Source organism: Pseudopipra pipra, chromosome 2 (genome assembly GCF_036250125.1).
Source record: "Pseudopipra pipra isolate bDixPip1 chromosome 2, bDixPip1.hap1, whole genome shotgun sequence".
NCBI lineage: Eukaryota > Metazoa > Chordata > Aves > Passeriformes > Pipridae > Pseudopipra > Pseudopipra pipra.
The window spans coordinates 70269113-70291734 of NC_087550.1; the positions used below are offsets into that span (position 1 = coordinate 70269113).

Sequence of the window (22622 nt, forward strand, 5' to 3'; positions counted from 1 at the left end):
AGATCACTCTTTATTCAAAATTTTTACTGAAGTCACTCCAATAATTAATTTTGAGCTATCTCTAGATATGGAACTCTGCAGTTTCTCTTTCCATTAAATTGAACCAGTCAGTACGTTTTGTGGATATACGCTGAATAATCCCCTACTTGAATGGCAAAAGTTAAAATAAATACTATTAAAATGTGCTCTCCTACAAGCCTTCTATATTTTTTCATTAAAGGCCTGATTGTTAAAACTGATGTTCATGTCCTTAGTAATTAAAGAAGACATTGCTCAAATATGCAAACAATTATGCCTATACTTCTCCTGCAAAAAATATGCTATGATAAAATAGAAAGTGATCCTTGATCAGGACGCTATCACTTGAAGTCCTGTGACTATTTGAGAGAGGAGGGATGTTTAGAAACATGGATTTCAGTCCTGATTTATATGTAAAAACTCGCTAAACAGTAATCTGGAGTAACTAGACAGATTTTTTTTTTTTTGGTGTGGCTATGGATAATAAAAAAAAAAATCATACCAGATTGTTGCTTGTTTCATTTTTTAGAAAAAGAAAAGATAATGGCTGTGATTGTCATTTATAATTTCCATTAAGAGGTCCTAATAACATATTTCGTGTTTTGATGATGGCTAAATAAAAAAATTAAAAAAAATAATGTTAATACTGCGGTTATATGAGAACATGTAACCATTTTACAGAATTACAGAATCTCAGAATATGCCAAGTTGGAAGGGATCCACAAGGATCGAGTCCAACTCCCATGCCCTCACAGGTTTATGCCCAATTTGTAATGCCTTTCTATTTTTCTTTTTTTAATTATGTTACTGATGTCACACATGCATTTTGAGTATTACATAACATTTCATATGGGGTTTGGAGTCTCAAAATCAATGTACAGTCCTTTGCCCAGCCTGAACATGAAGACAAAAAAATGGGAATCAAGATTTCTGTAGTTCTTATAAGATAAAATATCTTAATTAATCTGGTTGACCACAATATATCCTATAAGGAAGTTTTCGGTATAAACAATAAATATTTACATGCTTTGGGAAAAATAATCTCCAGTTCAGTTCACCAGTTCTCTTTATTTCACTTGCATAATGAAAGGATGAATTCTACCCTGCCTGCCATCTCAGAGGAGAAAAAAAAAAAGAAAAAAAAAGACCAAAAGCCTCTCTGAAGAACAGAGAAAAATATACTAAATGTTTTCCTCCTCCTTTTCTATCTGTGTTTGCACAGCTGATGTATTGAGGCAACTCCACTGGAGATGTAAGCACAATAGGAAGCCACTCTAATAATTGTACCAGATGCTTAAAAGCTTCTTCTCAAAGTTTTGTTAAGAATTTTTTTTCCTCTCTCTGAGGAGAGAAAGGCTTGCTGTACTCTCAATAGGGAGCAGTGTCTTTTTACTTACTTATGGAGGAAACTAATGCCTTAATCTTAGCTTTTGTTGCTATATGGCTGCTCTCTTTTATAGTAGAACCCAAAAACATAGTTTCAAGATCTCATGTGTAGGTAATTCCCTCCTTTAGCTGACACCAGAAGTAGATATCTCTGACAAAATACATTTTTATTTAATAGCAAACCAGGAGGAATAGGAGCTCCTTTTATGAATCTTTTTAGTTTTCATTCAAATAGATGATAAGAAAGCTTTTTAATTAAATTTTGATTTAAAATGATTGAACTCAGTTTGAGTCAACTTTCAGATTATAATTGTCAGCTACAGGATAAATAGACATGTCCTCATTGCCATTTTTGATGGCATACTATACGACAGTAGACAGGTAGACCACTGTTCTGTTTCTCAGGCTTTAAATACTAAAAAGAAGGAATCTCAAAACAACTTGAGGTCTGAAAGAATACTGTTTTCTTAAAACATGTGATTAGACTCTGATACAACTCTTTAATGCCCGTTGGATCACAGAATTTTCCTGTCCCTAAGTTTCCCTCCATATAATCCTGATGGCAGCTTCCTTCTGATTAGTCCTTCTGTCCTTACAGTACATAGCCCCCACCAGTACACCTCATGCCACCTGTTCATGCTGGTCATTGCCTGGAGATAACTGAGGATCTAAGGACACATTTCTGCTTAACAGGGAACCTGAGCAATTCACCAAGGTAACTTTGTAAGAGCTGTCTTTGGAAAGTTCATGACATTTTGTCTTTCAAACCAAATATCTACTTTTTTTTTTTTTTTTTTGCTAGAAAGCTTAAACAAGCATGAAGAGATGCAAATACTTGTCTGTCTGATCTTTCTTCCTTTTTATATAGCTTCAGTCTAACTGTGAACATCTTTAATATTTTAAACTTTTAAACCAGCACTGTGATCCATTTTTCCTTTTCTTTACTGATTTACTACATTGTGAAAGCTCCAAGTTTCAACTGCTCTGTGACAGAGACCAGAAAAAATCATAAACCCATGGAAAATAAGGTGGGGATTGACTCCAAGGAACTACTTGTTACCAGTGTTTTTCACCATTGTTATTTATTTCCACCAAAACCAAACACACTGATGCCACTGGACTACTTAGATTAAGATATTGTTTAATACAAGCAAGAGGATTGTGGTCTGCCTGCCTAAAAAGTACAGTACATGGAACAAGACCGAATTCACAAAGGACTGCATAAATTTTAACTTTCACAGGCTAATGTTAACCCCATATCTGAGAAAGTGAGGTGGTGAAAAGCTGGAAAGAACATCCTAGTCTAGTGGGAAGGATATGATGGAAGGTTTTTTCTCACTGAGATTAGAAAATTAATAAAGTGACTTAGGCTAATCTTTACCAAACAGGAACAGTGAAATAGTTAAAAAAAAAAAAAAAATAAAACAATAGGCTCTGTGTTTAGAAATCCTGAGCACCTAGGAGTACTTACTAGCCATGTCTGTGATAGCCATTGAAAAATACTGGAGAGAATACTCAGGCACTTTAATTTAATGCTTTATATCATTAATATGCAAGTACAATCCATTGGAGAAGTCTGGACTTTGCCAGCTTTTTAACAGTTCCCAGGAATGGTTTGGGTAACGCCATGGGTAAGGGACCGTTCCCAACAGGCAATTTAGGTCAGGGCACCCTGTTCTGGACAGCCTAGTCTCATAGCTGTGGGGGTGGGGGCTGCTCCATGACAATTGCCTTTAGTTCCAGAGAACAGCCTTGGTACGTTTGATTTCTTAATATGTAGTCCAGCCAGCTGATGGGGAAATTTCCAGATGCCTAATAATTTAGAAAGTTCGATTTCCTTAAGTTGAATGTATGGATTTCGGGCCTAATTTTTAAAAATACATTTTTAGGATCTATTTTTAAAAATATATTGGCCTGAATAACTGAATAAGTACAGGACAAAGACTTCTTCCTTAAAGCAGGAGGAAACTTGATGGCTAGGACACATGCCAGATGCCAGCTGCCAGCTGGATCACTCCTGAGCACTGTACTGGCTTTCCCCTACTCTGGCTGCTCTGTAAATGCCCGGAAGTGCTCTTTCCATTGCCCATTTGTATATAATTTATGCACACAAAAAGACTAAGGTTATCATCAGCAAATACTTCTGAGAAAAAGAGCAACACAAATTACTTGACTGGGTTTGCTTATACTTCTTTACCCTTTTTGTTACAGCACTGCATTTTCAAGCAGGTCATGTCTAAAAACTAGTTGATAAACTAACAACTTTCAGGCTGCAAATATCCTCATGTTAGATGCTCAAAGGGTGAAAAAAAAAGACGCCGCACAGATTTCACTCCTTGAAGTGCACAGCTTCTTTCAGCTTCAATGAACCGTGACAATATCAAAGGGATAATTTGCAACTCAGTATTTCGATGTTCATCAGTCCTCAGATTGCTTTAGTAAGAAAAACAGCTGCATCAGTATTGTACAGCATTGCATTACACGCTGCAACTTTTTTTTTTTTGGTTGGTATGACTGTCTCAAATTTTTAGTTCTGTTAAACAACATTGAATCTTCAGTGGTCCTTGAGAGGTGATGATCCTTCAAAAACTCAAAGTGGAAAATGTTTAGGGAAAGTGAAACCAGCCTATTTTCTATGAAAATGACACATAAGTGTATTCTTCCTTTTGAACCTAATTATTATTTCAAGGTATTTTCAAAGAAGGAATGGAAAATTCAAATGACAATTATGTTCCTATAAATTTAATGAAAAACAAAATTCACTAACCCAAATATAAATAGGTACTTAATTTTGTAATACATTGAATTGTCTTTCTTACTCAAATGTTCCATCTGTAAAAACCAACACTTTTAAGTGTCTTTTATATAGAAAGTATTTCACAATTAATTTTTAGTGCTGAAATTATCTGAAGAATAATTAGAAGCATTCTGTCTTTGCACCCAGGCCTTAATATACGCTGTCCCCAAAAAATTCTCAGTTAATGCTTGTAGGCATTTAAATTGTTTTAACTTACTGATATTTATGTTTACAGGCTGGTGGCTAATATAATTTGTCAGCGTACAATAATAAGTTTCTTCTACTTGTTGATCTTAAATTCTTTTGTTCAAATCCAATAATTATTTTTTCCACATCTTAAATATCTTGTATCATAACCATGTTATTAACATGTCTAAAGAGATGGTGGAACTCTTCTGTACTTGATATTCTGAAAATTTTATCTTCTCTTAAATCATTTTAAGTAGTAATTTTAAAGAAGATACAGAACATCCCAGAGTATTCCTAAACTGATACGGTGATTTCCCTCTTTATCTATATAGTGTATTTTTCAGCTTCAAACATCTAATTTTATCATTTAAATATTTTGAGATTCCTAACTTTTCAACAAAACCCAAGGCTATTTTACAGAATGTCATGGTGTGTTTCTTCCCCCCCCCCCCCCGATTCTACAAAATAAATATATTTAATATTATTTTCCATGTTTTTCTTGAGTAGCTGACAAATATAAAATATTTGATCCCCCAGGAGTATCTTTCTTCTAAATCTCATATTGATGTTCCCTTCTCATTTCCTTTGATTTGAGGATGATGTAATGAAGATGGCATTAATGATAGGGATGCCATGATAATCTTCCAATTTAATCTCGTCAAGCTTTCTCCAAAGTTGTTATGTGTAACTGTTCATCTGTTCCAGAGATACCTTCAGACTACTAGCTTATTGGTTTTTGTTATCTTTTTCATTTCATAATTAACCAAGAGATTTACCAGCATGTTATTTTGCTGTTCCCAAGAAACCTCATTTCATCTTGTTTATTTTAAAAAATACTTCTGCCATATTAGCTTCCAGAAGAAGCTGTGTGCTTATAACATAATTAAGAAGCTTAATTCTTCTCTCAATTTTTCTGTAACTGTATTCTTTGAAATAAAAAGATGCCCATTTTCATTCTCCATCAGATCTTCTCCACTGCAGTGATAGTATCTTCCCCTATTCCTTTTGCCCCATTCCATGTCCTTCAGATCAATATAGGCAGTGCTTCTATCATCAGCTCTTCACTGGTTTGGAGGTCTGAAAAAGAGAAGATCCAAAAGAAAGATAACAGCAGTCTACATAAGCAGGGTGGAGAGTGTGAGTAGAGATCAACTGCTGATTGTCTATTTGAAAAAAATTAGTAAGGGGTATCAGAAAAGGAAATACTTCTTCACACAGTGTAGAAGTCCTGGCCATGTGGCACTGGAATATTAAAATGTCACAGGAGTTCAAAAAGCAATGAACAAATGTATTGAAGGAAATACAATGGGAACTGTTAAATACAAAGACTGTGCATATATTTTGCAAGCTACAGGCTGCTGGGACTTGGGCAGTTATTCTGTCAGTTGGGCAGTTATGCTTGTCTTGTTCTTACCCCCCTCTCTGAGCATCTACTGTTGGCAGATTTTGGGAGCAAGATCTGGAGGGAGTGGGACATTTTGTGTGACCTAGAGGCCAGTCTAACCCTAACCCAAAGCTGACCTTTGGCCTCTCATCTGCCAGGGATTCTGTTTCCAAAGACATATGATCTACGAGGCATATCAGTTCTCAGTTGTTCTTTCCAGCCTTTATGAAAACGCTGTTTATTATCATTTCACTTGCCATACCATATGATGGCCTCCTTGTTAGTGTCAAGATCAGCCATAATGTTGCCACGGTTTTAAAATCCACAAGTCTATTTTATTAATATTATATGATATCCCTATCTTTATTGGAATTCCTCTAAAACACTGTATTTTATGAGCAACTCAACTATTTTCCCATTCTTTATTGTGCCAAAGGTTTGTTGTTGTTTTTTTTTCACTCCCTTTCAGTGCTTTACAGATTTACAGTTAATTTCCCTTATTAGTATTCTGACAGACACAAGTTAAGTGGCCACCATCTGGCATCATAATTTTTCAAAGTATCTTTTGAACTTATAATTTTGAATATGTAAAGCACATCTGTAAATGCTACATATCTAATATAGAAGTCAATATGAATAATGCAAGCTATGGATATTCCTTAAATATTAAATGCTTGGGAAGTAGAGGCTATTAGGCTAGTGTCATTACTGTCCATGGTTTTTAATTTTCAGTAATACTTGATTGCAACCCAGTCAGATTCCAGGAAGAAATACTATAGGACCAAACACAAGACGATTATAGGCCAAGTGCAAGATGCTGCACCTGGGTCAAGACAACCCCTGCTATCAATACAGGCTGGAGGATGAACAGATCGAGAGAAGCCCTGCAGGAAGGATTTGGAGGTGCTGGTGGATGAGAGGCTTGACATGACCCAGCAATGTGCACTTGCAGCCAAGGAAGCCAACTGTATCCTGGGCTGCATCAAAAGCAGAGTGGCCAGCAGGGCAAGAGAGGTGATTCTGCCCCTCTACTCTGCACTGGTGAGACCTCACCTGGAGCACTGCACTCAGCTCTATCCACAGGAAGGACATTGACCTGTTGGAGTAATTCCAGGGGGGGCCACTAAGTTTATCAGAGAGATAGAGCACCTCTCCAATGAGGAAAGGTGGGGAGGATTGGTGTTGTTCAGCCCGGAGAAAAAGCGGCTCTGGGCAGCCTTCCAGCACCTGAAAGGGGCCTACAAGAAAGATGGAGAGGGTCTTTTTAGAAGGGCATGTTGTGACAGGACAAGGGGGAATGGCTTTAAACTGGGAGAGGGAAGGTTTAGATTAGGTATTAGGAAGAAATTCTTCACTGAGAGAGGTGGAAAGACACTGGAACAGGTTGCCCAGAAAAGCTGTGGATGCCCCATCCCTGGAAGTGTTCAAGGCAAGGTTGGACGGGGCTTGGAGCAACCTGGTCTAGTGGAAGGTGTCCCTGACCATGGCAAGGGGCTTGGAACTAGATGATCTTTAAGGTCCCTTCCAACCAAAACCATTCTAAGTTTCTATGTTACTTTATTGTCTAATAAAAAATCCCAGGAAAAAAGCTATCTTCCAGCAGAGTCAGATAATGGCTAGGAAAGAGACTCTGACAGCTCAAGTCCTGGCTGTTCTCAGTATTCTTGATCTCTTGCTCTATCTCCTCTAGAGTTTACTATTTGTTTGATTTATAAAATATGTGTGGAAATAGTGTTATGATTTTTGTGATAGTCCACCCATAAATAGAAATGAGGCAACATCTGTGGCAGAGAGACTCTAACTTACTAGATAACTGCTAGATCTGGGAAAAAGGCAGGCATAACAGACTTTTTTTCCAGAATATTCTTTTTCCCTACACACCTTTCCTCCTGTATGTGCATGATATAAAATCACCCATTACTTGTCTGGGCATTTTTCTTTTACTAGCACATTGTTAATTGATCTACACAGTATTTTACTCATCTGTTGTGCCTTTGTTGTTAGCATGTTTCTGTTTCACTTATTAATGATTTGTTTCTGTGATAATTTAAGATAGCTTGTCCATTTTTAATCTTTGAGAATTTAAAAACAATATTTCAGAAAGATAATTTTATCAATTAAAAAATTAATTGATCCTGTGACCTCCTTCTTCATTTCTTATGAGGCTGCTCTGTGGGATTCCTGAGCTGAGTGGGGAGAAGGAAGAGAATTAGACAGAAAAGATACAAAAGATTGGTTTGTTTGCCTTAACTTTCAATTGCCATTTCAGAGGCCTGCAGGTTTCTCAGATAGATGCCCTTAGACACCACAAAAAGCTGAGGTATTCCTTAGGTTCAGCCAGCCCTATATTCCAAGACATATCCCATTCCCTGGGATATGCTTGACTGTCCCAAGGAATTTCAGATGACCCTCACCTAGAGTCTAAAATTATAGGAAAAGGGTAGGGGTCAGGTTGTTTGTTTGTTTGTCTGTTTTTAATCTACCATTTCCAATCGATTTGGTAAGCTGTGTAGCACAACTAGGCAAAGGGAGACAATGAAAGGAAATAATTGCAGTCATCCAGCCTTACTTTCCCAGGAACTGGGACAAGTCTAATAACTGCCACAAGTTATTTTATGGCTATGTTTAAACTCCAGTAATCTGTGTTCTGATTCATAGGATAACAACTCTATTCCAGAAAATAATAATTCAAAAAAAAAAAAGTTTTGGAGCAATGTAGGAGCTTGATGACATCTGAGAATTTATTTCATTGGGATTTACGAATCCTGTTTTTAAAGCTGCTTCATGACTTTGAGCATATGAAAGCAGTTAAGGACATGCAGGTACATATCTGGCCCTTACGGTTCAGAGATGTTTAGTTTAGCCTTGCTTATTTAAACATAGGAAGTTCTACTATTATGGTACTAACTGTTGTTGCAAAAGGCACTATTATTTTACTCTAGATTAATTTTAAAAGAAATTATAATGAGTCATTGGATCAATTATTCATACTTTGCTAAGTGACAACATGTTATTATACCAAGATATAAAATTGTATTTGCTCTTTAGCTTTGGACACAATGGTATTATTAAAAAATCAAATACTAATGTGTACTTTGGCACATTTTCAGCATTTGTGCCTCCCTCTGATAAAATGCAATGCAAGAGCTTTCATCCAGCCTCTGTACAGACAAGAACACTGCTTCAGGGGAATGCCAGACAATGCGGTAGCTGTTCTGAGGTAGCCAGGGAAAACATACTTTCCCTTACAGTTAGCTGCTACATAACCTTGTTTTTATCCTCTTTTCTTTTTAAGTGTACCCCATTCTGCTCTCATTCAGGTGAATGAGAGCTTTTGCAGGAATTATGCTTTTGTTCCATAGAAATTTACAGGAAGGAAACATTTTTTCACAAAGATTTCATTCCTGTGCATTTATGAATTTCCTATAGCAACAACAATTTCACTACATATATCTGCAATTAAGAAATAACCTTAATCTCTCATTACTGCCAACTACATGGGCTTATTTATCTTAAAATTAAGAAAGACATTTGAGATCCTTCTATGGGCTTAATAAACTAACTCTGTGCTTTCCTAAAACACCAAATAACTTCTTTTTATGTCTTTTTGCACCCATTGCCATCCTCTTGACAAGATAACTGGTGCTGCGGGGCTCCACATCAGATACTTTTTCTGCTTTCCTCTCATGACAGGCAATTGGTCAGTTTGTATCATTGCCTATGTGCTACTATGAGAGAAAAATAGATTTCACCTTGAAGTAAAAAGAAGATAGAATTGTGGCAGATTTTAGAGTCTGCAAGAGATATTGAATCATGAAGGGATTATTCAAAAATCACAGGCAATCATTACATGCACTTTTGTTTGCTTCATTTTGTGAAAACAGCAGAGTGATTTAAGATCTGCATCTTTTCCCGGTTATTGTGGACATAAATAAGTCACAGATTTGGAGGCAGATTCTCCAAATCTTGAACTATGCATGATATTCAATACAAAGTCAACATATAGTTGTTTATTTTGCTGGAGAACCAAATTGGAGCACTTGTCTATGAATATTCCAGCTGTGATGTACATAGTGCACATATTTAAGACATATTCTAGTTAGCAGTGTCTGTTGGGATTGTGCTTGTGTCCTCAATATTGCCAGACTTCTGTACTGAAGATATGAAGAATGAAAGAAGCCTAGTCACCACACAGTGTTTTGCCTTAGTAATTTGTTTTCTGCATCGGAAGTGTTTTTTTTTCTTGATATAGGTATTTAATCTAAGTCTTTCAGATTTCAGAGCTCTTATAGCCTGGTTGTGAGATGATGACCACGTAAACCAATTCTAAAGGCCACTAAATATAATTACTTACCTTTAGTGGCAACAATACTAATAGTGAAATGAATTAGCAACTTGATCTATTGAATATATTAATTTGGCAGCCAGATTTGGACAGAAGTAGTATAAGAGAGTAGTACAAGAGAGTGGTATTAGCCTCTTCAACTTCAAAAATAGGGGATACCAGCACTGATTTGCTGAATACTGACTGCTTCACTATTATTCTCTCTGACTGCTTCACTATTATTCTAATGTATGAATCGCTACACTTCTCAGTAATATAAGTCAGGTATAATGTTTAGAAACATTATTAGTTAGAAACTAAGTTACAGCAAAAATCCATACTGCTTTGTCCTTTGTTAAATCTGAACTTTGTACTCTGGCGATAAGAAGCCTTCTCAGAATTAGTAGAGGTTAATTATGTGACAGATCCCTAAATTCCCATGATAAAAATATCTCCTCTTTAAGCAGTACATTTCTTTTTTTCAGGAAAAAAAAAAAAAAGAAAAAAAAGCCTGAAAAGCTGTCTTTTTTCCCCCTCTTAGCTCTGTTCTTACAGTGTATTGGGTCTGGCTGAGCTGGAGTTCATTTCCCCACAGTAGCCCTCACAGTGCTGTGCTTTGCATTGGCAGCCAGAAGAGTGTTGATAACACACCAGTGTTTTGGCTACTGCTGAGCACAGCATCAGCACTGTAACATTCCTTCCTCAGTTGAGGGTGAGATCCTGTGAGGGGACCAAACTAGGCCAGCTGACCCAAACTGACAAAAGGGATATTCCAGACCATATGAAGTCAGCTCAGATATAAAAGCTAAGGCAAGGAGCAGGAGGCAGGTATTATTGTCTCCATGGCTGCCTGCTGAGAAACCTTCAGGCATACTGAAGCCCTGCTTCTCAGGAGTGGCCGACCATTGCTGCTCATGGGAAGTAGAGAATAAATAAACCCTGCTATCTTTCGCTTCGCTTTTGCATGCACAAGCTTTCGCCTAGCTTCTGCTTTAATAAACTGCCTTGTCCCAAACCACAAGTTGTTTTCCATCTTACTCTCTCCCCTGTCTGGCTGGGAAGGGGAGTGATAGAGCAGCTGGGTGGGCACCTGGCATCCAGCCAAGGTGAACTCACCACATATGGGCACCTGGTTCAGATGGAGTTAAGGGTCTTCCAGTTCATTCAAACATCTGGTGCTATAAATATTCATGCCTTGGTATTATTCCAATTTTTTTTGCATCCATTGGCTTCCTCTGCTAAAAAATATATGAAGAGTTTATATGAGAGGAGCCTTCCTCCATCTGAGTGCTTCCTCAGAGTTATGACTGTATCTCCAAAAACTTCTGGAGTAAGAAAATTGAGGTTGTATAAAAGCATTATAACTAGACTGAGTCAGATCTACAAACATTTAGACCAGCATCCTCTCCCTGACACTAACGCACATATGATGACACATGCACCAGCAGAGAAGTCCTTCTAACAGCCAAGCAAGAGAACAGAGAGTTAATGTGGACTCCAGTTGAAACAGACTCTCCATCCCTGGAGATATTGAAAATTTGTCTGGGCAAGGCCTGAGTAACCCAACCTTACTGGGCCTGCTTTGAGCAGAGAGTTCTAAACTAGTTGACCTCTGCATGTCTCATACAAGCTATGATTCTGTGACTCTGACTGTTGTGTTTAGCATCCATGAATCTACTGCTGGTACCTGGGATCATTTCAGTTATACAATGAGAATGTCAAAACACACATTTGTTATCTTTTTGAAGACACAGGGTATAGCTAGATGCCTATAGATGAGCTTGACGCCCCAGCTCCCGTTAAAAGTCCATGGAAATCAAATCAATAAAGTTTGTAGTTGCACCAAGGTTTAAGAACACAGGTTGCCCACAAACTAGTTCTCCTTAAACTTATTACTAATTTGTTATATTTAAATTACAGCTTATGTCACCCCTGCCAATTTGGTGCAATATAACTTGTGCAGTTTATGTGGGTGAAGAACTGGGAATTTACTGCTAGTCTAATTAAAGTCTTCATAGTCTAATCAAAGAATTGTGATTAATCTGGACACAATGATACCATCAATTATACTCCCAATTATCCAAACATTACAGCTCATCCCTGTAATGATATAGTGAAAATCAAAATACTCAAACTGTATAGTAATTGTCCTTTTCTATGGTATTATGCTCACCCTTCCACTGTTGCTCAGGCAACAGAGAGATCATGTCCTAAGGTTGATGGCTTCTATCTAGGAGGGGAGGGTGTCATGGCAAATCATTCATGGTGTGATATGGGCAGCTTTTTACTTCTCTTTACTGAAAATATGATGTTGGTGTCGATGGTTTCCTCCTCCTTGCTCTTGGGTCTGCTTAGAGCCATTATTATGTACTTGCTAACACAGTTTGCTTGCTCCTTATTCATTGGTTCACAATTTCATATTATACCAAAATCTACTATATGTATGTTTTACATATATTGGATACCTGGGTTTGGCTCTATTTCTTCGATCCAGTCAAACTCTCTCAAAGTATCAGCCAGCATCTTAGGCAATATGGTTTCTCCCATCTGTTGGTTTCTAAGTTTCCAAAGGTTCTTGCCAATTATTTTTAACCTGTTTCTCCTTGTCTGGTGGCTTCTCTTCTTTCTGAGACTTAATATTGCCTGCAGATTTTACAGAGACTTCCATGTTCAGTCCCCACCATCTTGCTTCTTATTATATTTGTCAGTGCAAACAGCCTAATAGCAGTATTGTCAGCACGTGATCCAGCACTCCTGGAAGCTCCCACTGCAGAGTATTCCAAATGACAGAGAAAAAAGCTCATTTAATTCTTATTCAGTGTACTTATAGACATAGGGCTGGAACATGCCATGGTCCTGATTCTCAGTCAGTCATTCTTTTTTCCGATACACGTCTGGCCTTTGTTTCTTTTTATTTCTGCTATGGCCACACTGCAGAACTTGCATGGTGGTTGATGCCCACAAGGTTTTCACCTCCAAGAGAATATGGCTATCATGTGAACAAAGTTCCAGAAGTACAGAAGACGTGTTTCCTATACCTAGAATTAAACCCTTAAATATTCTTTCCCTCCTTCATCTTTCCCCTTATTATGTGGTGAGCAAAATTAGCCCTTAAGTGTTTTTTTCCTCAGCTTTCCAGATAGAAAGGGCTAATCAAACAAGATATCCTAATAAAATAAAATAAAATGAGCTTCAACACTGAGATGAAGTACCTTCTGTTATTTTTCTGACAAATATACCCTTATTAAAGATATATTCCACCCACTCTCTGGGTCACTTATCATCTTCCTCATCTTGTGCACTTCCTTTTTATGTCTGAATTAATGTAGGAACTCCTTGCTCATCCATGCAGGTCTCCTGCTGCCTTTGATTGATCTCTTATTTGCTGGGATGGAGCTTTCTTGAGCTTGAAGGAGACGATATTTGAATATCAACCAGCTCTCCTGGACCCTTCTTCTATGCAGGGTCATATCCTATGGGATTATTCCAAGAAGCTCTCTGAAGAAGTTGGAGTCTGAGTTCCTGAAATGCAGATTTGTAGTCCTGATTTTTGCCCTGCTTCCTCCTCTTTGGATACTCCTCCTCCTGTATTCTCTTTGATCATGTGACCCCAGTGGTCATATGGCCATTCAGCCAAGGCTGCTCCAACTTTCATATCCCTGACCAATTCTTCCTTGTTTGTAACTATCAAGTCCAGGAAAGAACATTTCTTTGTTGACTCCTCAAGGCTAAGACAGTTGGGCATGGAGAAGAGAGGCTAAGGGGGATCCCATCCTTGTTGTGCTGGTTTAAAGGTAAACCGGCAGGAGAAATGAACCTAAAGAGATATAATAATCCAAAGAGATTATAAATCAGACTTACAATTTAATAAAAATAATACAATAAATACAATTATATAGACAAACAATTGGCTTTAACCTCCAAAACCCGGATTTATAGCCTGGCACCCTGGGGCACGAACAGAATGGTGTTTGTTGGCTCCATGCAGAGCCCCACGTGGTCCCCCTGAGTCCAAAAGTAAAAGGAGAAGAAAAACCTGTTGGTGAGAGTGGTGGTCTCAGTCTAGCTGAGAGTGGTGGTTTCAGTCCAGTCGAGGTTCTGGTCCTCCTCTGGATCCCACGAGTGTTACCAAAAGTCCCAAGACCTCAAGATTATATACCCTCAGGTTCAGGCAGGAATGCCCAGTACCTCCCCCAGGGCGGGGAGTTCCACAATGGGTGATTGTGAGTCGTGGGTGTGAGGACAGGAATATCCTCCTATCTCACAGGCCTCTTAACACCCAGTTTATAGCCAGGGGGTCAAGTGTGCTCTGGGCATCTGCTGCAAATGATCTATTGTTAACAGTTTCTGGGAAATGACATAGAGGGTATAGAATACACAGTTTGGGTTACACCCACACAGTGATGAACTGGTCCCAGCTGTTCTAACTAGCACACGTGTATAAACACCTGAACAGAGGGAATGAAGAAAAGGTGGTCAGACATTTTTCAGTGGTGTCCAGTGACAGGACCAGGAGCGTTTATCTTAGAATGAGATGAATTGCATCATGAAAGTGCCTGTTTTTCTGTACTCACTATAAAAATATCTGGATATCTGGATCTGATGCAGACACCTGTGACAGAGACACCTAAATTTAGGTGAGCTAACTGCTCTGTATTAGAATAAATCTAGGCAAAACAGCTGACAAATATTTCAAGATAAGCATTCCTCCTTTCATTTAGCTGAACTCACATCACCACATGGAGGATCAAACCCTTAGTGAACTGATTGGTTTAGAGCACTTCTGTACATTCCCAGCTGCATTTAAGACACTTAAACATAGCACTGCCTTTTTTGCCTCAAAACTGGCAGGAATGTTGAAATATCATGCCTGAAGTTACCTACACACAGCACACAATTGAACAAAAGCTGGCTTCAGAGGAAATCACCACTGAAGATTATTTCTCAAAATTTATTTTTCCTTTCTGCCACTGCAGCCCTGGGTCAGCTCAGATGTTGACGGACACTTCCACTCAGATTCACTGAACTAGGCATTTTTTCCAGAGACCAACATGCTTTTGAAAACAAGAGTATGGAAAAGACTTGAGCAATTTTAATTACAGTTTTGACTACATGTTTGCACATTGTTAGTTCCTGAGCTGTGTTTGGATAAAATTTAGGCAACTGCCTCTAGCTGAAATAGTACACTGTATTCTGACAGTGGGACACAATGTTGTGTGACTGCTAGCATAATGGACTAGTGAAAAAGAACATTTTTTTTTTCATGTTTAACAAATTATCTGTTGAGGTAAGTGGTCATGTTCACATGCCACCTAAGCTTATGTGGCTAGCTAATAGGTAAAAATTACGTACATCATAAATCCTCTAAAAGTCATTTGAAAAGTAATTTGAACCAAGATACAGAATGCTTACTCAAGAGGAAACTCAAGGCATGGGGCCTTAGAATTTAGGCTGAGTTAGCATTGCAGCTGGATAGGTCTGGCTGATGATACGGTGGTTAACAATATTTCTGTTATGTTCTGCTCTATTTCTGTTTATATTTTGACTTATGTTCAAAGGAGACTAAGCTAGCATTACAAGCAGCCAGTGTAACAGCTCAACAGCACTGTAACCACGCTGTGTTTTTTAATGCAGTTGCATTACAAACACAGAATAAAAGGGTGGTTCCTAATAAAGGAGGTTTATAATTTATACAGTTTTATTTTATATAGAAGAAAATCAATTTTGGCATAAGGCCTGCTCAAGAGCTCTATATATGGATAACATATACAATGATGAGGAGACTGAAAGTTATTTAGAACATAACCACTGTCAGTGCAGTGCAGGGCAGTGTCACAGCAGATCTAATTTGAATGATCAGCATAATTTTGACATTGAAAAGATAATTTTCATTTCATATCTTTTTCCAATAGATTTTTTATATTGTGTTATAAGTGTTAGGAGAAATGCCAACACATTAGACTTCGTGACCTAGTAGTAACTTACCATGAATATATATTCTGCTTCTCTCTCTTCCTGTAGGACAGAAACAATGCATTGCAGTTAATACTTTAAAGCAATATTGGCACTGCAAGAGCATGGAGTTACTTGGTCTTTCCTCTTCTAATTCTATAAAAAATTGATTTTCGGAGAGTATCAAGGTCTTAACTGTTGAGATTTTTTTTTTGCGTACAACCAATTTAAAAACAACATAGCTTTCAGATAAATGGATTCATGGATTGAATATCCTTTTTCCTAAGGAATACATATTAAAACTGCTTTCTACCTAATCATACCTTAGTGATATTACAAAAATGACAAGTATCGCCAAGATCAGAATGGAAATGTCTTGTCCAAATAAGACTTCATAACAGCATTGGATTTCTTCTTGCATCTGTATTGACTCTCAGTGCACTAAACCTACAGAAGTCTGTATTTTCTACCATTTCCTCTATTTTTCCCCCCAGCATATCTCAAGGGTTTGGGGATTGTTTTCTTGTTCTTTGTTTTCTAACTGGAGGTATTTTCTCACATATTTCCCACATTCCTTCACAGTTTGGTGTATATTTACATTCTTTATTCTGTACTTCAACTTTACTGTCATTGGTTTTATTGACTCTGATTGACTTCTGCACATTCCATTCAACCCCACTTGTTAAACAGAAACTTGAAAGCCACATGGGGATTTTTTTGTTTGTTAAACACTGTATATTTACATAATAGCACATGTTGGCAACTGTCAAGATCAGGTGTTTAACATCAGATCTGTAGCCGAAAACACACTGAAAAAACTAGGCCTTATAAATTTTAAAAAATTCTAGTTACTTCTCATCTTTTACATTTTGGGTTTTTTTTAGGTAGTGTCCACCATCAGTGTTCATTACGCACAAATATTTAAATTATTATATTATTTTACAAGGGATTTTAAAAAAAATTGTTATAAACTCATAGATTTTTAAGAGACAAATTAGTTTTAAAGAAAACAACGTCAAACTGGTAATGTAAACACTGATGTGTTTACTCCTGTGATTCATCTGCTTTGAACTGACTTCTCTCAAAGTACACGTACCTCTCCGAAAAGGTGGGACTTCGCAGATCCTTCTTAGTCACTGTTAGACCTTCCTCTGGCAGCTTCTGCATTTATTCTTCATAACAAAACCCAGTTTGTGTCACATTATGTGGAAATACAACTTTTTAAGAAGAATCCACTCAGAGAGACAAGCACTCCCAAGACAAGACACTGCCCCAGTCTTTATTTATGGACTCTGTACCATTTCCTCTAGATTCACCACTTACTCCACAAAATTGGCTAAGCAATCACCTTGCAGTGGCAGCTCGTTATGCTCTTTTTTTTTCCCCTGCAAAACCACTGAGCTATACTGAAGAAGCTATAACTGCTGCTAACGTGAGCATTGGCTCCCTGAATTTGTCCGAAGCACAGCTATGCCTTTTTGGAAGATGATGTTACTTCGCTTCTATGGTCTCCTGCATTAATCATGCTTGTGGTCAGCAAAGGTAATTAATCTAAGTTGTAAGAGAGACAACAGAGACAAAGGGCTCTATGCTACTAGCTTACAGTACAGCTGTTTTATGCACAAGCTATGAGGAGCTTGTCAGAATATACCTAAAGTAGTTCAAAATTGTCTCTGTGACTTAACAGGAAATAGCTGTGGCCATATAGAGATCCATGCAGGCTGCAAAATCTGTCCTAGACCAAGGAAAATATTTGAGTTGTTTCCCAACCTGAGCTCTGTGTTGCAGTAATGACATTTAGAGCTCATTCAGATACATCTGCATGGTGTTTGGACGTACCCAAAGACCAGACTCGTAAGACTATACACATGTATATAGACACTGAACGAAGATGATGGCAATAAAATCAAAAATCTGTATTCAGCTATGAAATCTTAAAAATAGCCCAGTGTTCCTGTTAATGATGGCTCTGGCATTGCCTACGTTGCCTAAAGAAAGGCAATTTCTTCTTACTAAGAAATTCAGTTCCAGTGTTTTGTTTAAGCCAATTTCCTGCTTAAGGGAACTATCTAAGCCCATATAGAGATCACAAATTTTATGCAGTTTACGTAACCAAGAACATGGAATTAAAACCAAATAGTTTAAGAAAGGAATTTGAAAACAGCGAGGAAAACAAATACAGTCAGTAAAGTCACAGCCTGCTTTCAGGTCTGTCCATGAGTAAATTAGGTACATTAATTTCACTAGATTTACACCAGGAAAAAAACTATTTATTTCCCACTGACATCATCTGTATTAGAGGTTTAAAAACACATGCTAAAGATGTAAAACAAAGCTACAAAACCTGAAATTTTACTTTTTTTTCAGTTTTTGGATAGGAATGTACAGCTTTTAGTTTAAATTCTTTATATGGTACAGCAAGCAAAATATGACAGTAAGTGTAACATTTACTTACAATAGTATAAAATTGTAGAATAGTATAAACATGCAGTATTGGTTTTATGTATGTTTATTAAGATAAAATTAACCTAGTTCGGAAATCTATCTACTCTATAAGTTCCATAAGAAATTTTAAAAATTTGAATAGGCTTATGCAGGTGAATAAATGTAAATACCTTGCTTTCTTATTTGTTGGCCACTGATTGAATAATGAATGAAAAACAAGATTAAAATTGCTAACAGTCCTGCACTGCTTGCCTTTGTGCAATTACGTTCAGACTTGTCTGAATTCAGATCCTATCCTTCAAGTCAACTTTTCACAGAACTGTGCTTGCAAGAACTGTTATTACCAAGAAGATTCTTTTCTTGGCTCATTTTCATAGTGGAGCAAAATTTAAACTGTTGTAAACTTGCTGACTAACAGCAATTAAGTTTCTTTTTTTCCTAAAACAAATCTGAAGCAATACTTTCTTTTAAATGTAAATTTAAAACTATTTTGACTACATGCTATTTAGAGCACTATTACTGTTTCCTTAAATACAGTTCTTTGACAAAAAACCACTTTTCTGCAGGATCCAGAAAACAGTGGTAACCATTACTGCCATTGTAGACCCTTAAGGTTTAAGAAGGTCAAACTGAAAAAGTAAATCTTAAAACTAGCATTAGTGTTTTAGTCAATGGGACTTGTTCATCTAAGTAATAAAGTCTGAAAAGTTCTGAAAGAAACATTTCTTACATTGAATATATATTCTGTACTAGAGAGTACAAGAGAGATATGGACTTACTGGAGAGAGTCCAACAATGGGCCACCAAGGTGATGAAGGGACTGGAGCATCTCTCCTTGAGGAAAGTCTCCAAGGTCTGGGACCCTTCAGCTCGGAGCAGAGAAGGCTCAGAGGGGATCTCATCGGTGGATATAAATACCTGAAGGGAAGGTGCATAGAGTATGGAGTCAGGCTCTTCTCAGTGGTGCTCAGTGACAATGGGCCCACACAGAAACACAGGAGGCTCCCTCTGAACATCAGGAAACACCTTCTTTTTTTTTTTACTGTGATGGTGACTGAGCACTGACTTCAGTTGCCCAGAGAGCTTGTAGATATTGTAGAATTGTAGCTTGTAGAATGTCCTTGGAGATATTCGAAACCCCTCTGGTTATGGATAGCCTGCTCTAAGTATCCCTGCTTGAGCAGAAGGGTTGGACCAGATGGCCTCCAAGGGTGCCTTTCAACATCAACCATTCCCGTGATTCTGTGGTTCTTTGATTTGAAGGAGCCTTAGTGCTTGCCAATTACTTTGCATTATAGATTGATATTATGCCATAATCAAAACTTCTAGAACCAGTTAAAATATACAGATAACACTATTTTGAAAATACAAAGATTTGAAAGAAATGCATGACCTTCCTCTTTTAGCCTTTTACCAGTACAATGACATAACTTCCTATCCAGTTACATAACTTTAAAAAAACCCTGAAATGTTCCAGAAAGAATAAGAACCAAAGAAGGACATATTTAAAGCCTAAATTAGTCACATGGCCTGTTTTGATATGTCCCGTAAGTACACTGATAATATTCCCAAAGAAATAGAAGTTGGGTCTCTGTATATAAGCTGTATCACCCATCCAAAATTTGTCCCTAAGTATGAAACTCGCTCTCCATACACAACTTTAGTATCTCTGCTAAATCTACCCCTGTCTCTACTGATTCTTTTACCAAGCGCTATTTCCCTATTAAATACATTCTGTTTCTTGCCAATTGTCCTTTCTTCCCTTAAAAGACATGAATTGCACAAGTTCAGAACTGAAGGTTGCATCTTAATAAATGCTTACTCAATTGTATTCCAACATTTGCAGACTCAAATTCCATTTGGCAGCTATTAACTATAGCCCAAGTCAGAGTTTCTAGGACAGTGTATTCCACAGAACTGAGATAGAACACTTAAAAACCCATGGAGATCAGGTGACAACTTATTGGGCTGAGATGTCACTTGTAACATTTAAGAAACAGTTTACTTTGGAGATATTTGTTGCTAACAATATAGAAGATGCTAGAAGTTAAACTGATTACACTGATTACATGAATGGTCCAATTTTCATGTCCCATGAAATCTGGCAATGTAATTAAGAGATTTTCTTCTATTTGGTAGCTGAAGCACACTGCAATACTCTGTATAAACTTTCTTAAACTCAAGATGACCCTTACTAATAACTGTTCCTTTTAAGACAGAATAATTAAACATAGAAACATTCATTATGTGTAGAAGTAAAGAGGCAAAAGGAGAAAATCCTGTTAGGAAAATAATAACATTAATCCATTTCTAACCTATATTTCTATGCCAAGTTTGTTTCCTAACTGCTAGGGCTTTTGATGTGCAACAGGAACATAGCAAATGCAACAAACAGGACAAGCCTGAAATTTTCAAACTTTTTTTTTTCATAGCTGTAGTAACTGCTGCATTAGCTAGATACAGGCTGCAAGCAAGGTCCCAGGCACATACACAAAGTCTCACGCTTCCACCTCCTCCTCTCTTATAATCCTATCTTCACTCCCACCCCCATCTAGAAACATAACTGCGAGCTCACTCTCCACTTCTCTGCCCTCCTACGCACACATATTGGGACTTAACTCCACTCCCTCAAGACCTCAGCCAGCTCATCAGTGATGACTGCCTGTACACCACTACTTTACCCTGCTGCTCAGGTCAGCCTCCACGCTGGCAAGCAGCCCACGTAAAGGTGATGACCTGGGCTGCAAGGTAAAGTTCTGCATGCTGGTCATTAGTGAGAGCGAGAAGCCACTTTCATGAGAGTATTTGCCTTGAAGATCAGTTATGCTGCATCACAGACAAACACTCCACTGCTGCCAAGAGCTGCATCTATGGCTATTTTGAAATTGTTGCCTACCACAGCTACACATCTGGCAACCTGGGAATCTAGAAATGAATCAGCCTCCTCTAATATACCTTTATGGGTGAAGGCATTTTTCACTGGTTTTATTCCAGGAGGCCATAAGCATCTAAACATTTGGAGTTTTAGGAGGAAGAGAGAAGAAAATCACATTTCTTGTCACAGAACGGTGCTTTGCCTTCACAAGAAGAGCAGGCAAACGGGCTCATGACCATTAATTACTTGAGGTAGATGCCTATTCAAAATCTCTCTCCGGGTCCCCAAGATGCCTTCTGTGCCATATCGTACTTCTTCTCGCCCCGTGATGACAAATATACAGGCAAGGCCCTGGGCTTGGGACGCAACAGCCTCACAGGACAGAGCCGAAGCGTAAAGAGCCGGGAAAGAAGATGACAACGACCCCTTCTCAGCACCCCCGAGAGAACCGCGGGGAGCGGAGCGTCGCCGGGGCCGCGCGGAGGAGGAGGAAGAGGCAGAGGAGGAGCAGAAGCAAAAAGCAGAGACATACGGACGCCCCAGCCCTGGGGAAAGCGAACACGGCCGTCACTCCGGCGGGCCGGGCCGGGCGGGGGCGGTGCCTGTGCCGGCTCCGCCGCCGCGGGGGCGGGCCGGGGGCGGGCACAGCGGGGCACGGCCGGGGCGGCGGCGGCGCCGGGAGAGCGGCCGGGGGAGGGAAGGAAAGAAGGACCGAGTGACGCGGGGCCGGGTCGGAGGAGCTGCGGCCGCGCCGGACCAGGATGGATCACCACCAGCCCGCCAGCCGCTACCAAGTGGTGAGTGCGGAGCCCCCGGGGAGGCCCCGGTTCTCGCCTCCCGCCGCCCCCTCGGGCCGGCGCGGCGGGCGCGGTGCGGCCGGGGCGCCCTTTGGTCCCGGCCCCCGCTTCGCAACTCCCATGCTCGGGGGTCTGGCAGGGATCTCCGGCGTTCCTCCAGCGGCCCCGTCCCGCGGCGGGGTCTGACAGCCGGGCCTTGCTTGGCCGTGGGCGCTGCCCCCGCCCGCCCCCCCGGAGCCGGAGGGGGCGGCTGCCCGGCCTGCTCGGCACACCGCCTTTGCCCGCCCCCCGTCCCCTCCCGCGGCTCTCCGCGGTGCTCGGTCCCGGCCCGGGGGCGGCGGGGTTTCCCGAGCGCCTCCCTCGCCGGGGAGGGGGTGGTGGCTCCCGGGAGAGCGGCCGGAGCAGGACAGCGATGCGCGCTGGGCTGGTGCGGAGCGGCTACGGAAGGGCAGCGT

At 39.3% G+C, this 22622-nt stretch overlaps 1 protein-coding gene and 1 long non-coding RNA gene across 4 annotated transcripts in view; one reads left to right on the forward strand and one right to left on the reverse strand.

Moving 5' to 3' along the window:
- Positions 1 to 2465: 2465 nt before the first annotated feature.
- On the reverse strand, positions 2466 to 22036 carry LOC135409859 (uncharacterized). Its single transcript, XR_010428389.1, has 3 exons — positions 21903 to 22036; positions 19275 to 19413; positions 2466 to 5467 (listed from the first exon to the last, which is right to left on the reverse strand). It is a non-coding gene; the product is annotated as an uncharacterized LOC135409859 (long non-coding RNA).
- The window catches only part of NDFIP2 (Nedd4 family interacting protein 2), a 45982-nt gene continuing 45375 nt past the window's right edge, over positions 22016 to 22622 (forward strand). Inside the window, exon 1 of one of the 3 annotated variants that reach the window (XM_064645977.1) lies at positions 22016 to 22167. In XM_064645977.1, the coding sequence (XP_064502047.1) occupies positions 22132 to 22167 (36 nt within the window). In that variant the 5' untranslated portion in view covers positions 22016 to 22131. The remainder of the gene's footprint in view (positions 22168 to 22622) is intronic. The other 2 variants (XM_064645975.1, XM_064645974.1) reach the window with 2 other exon arrangements.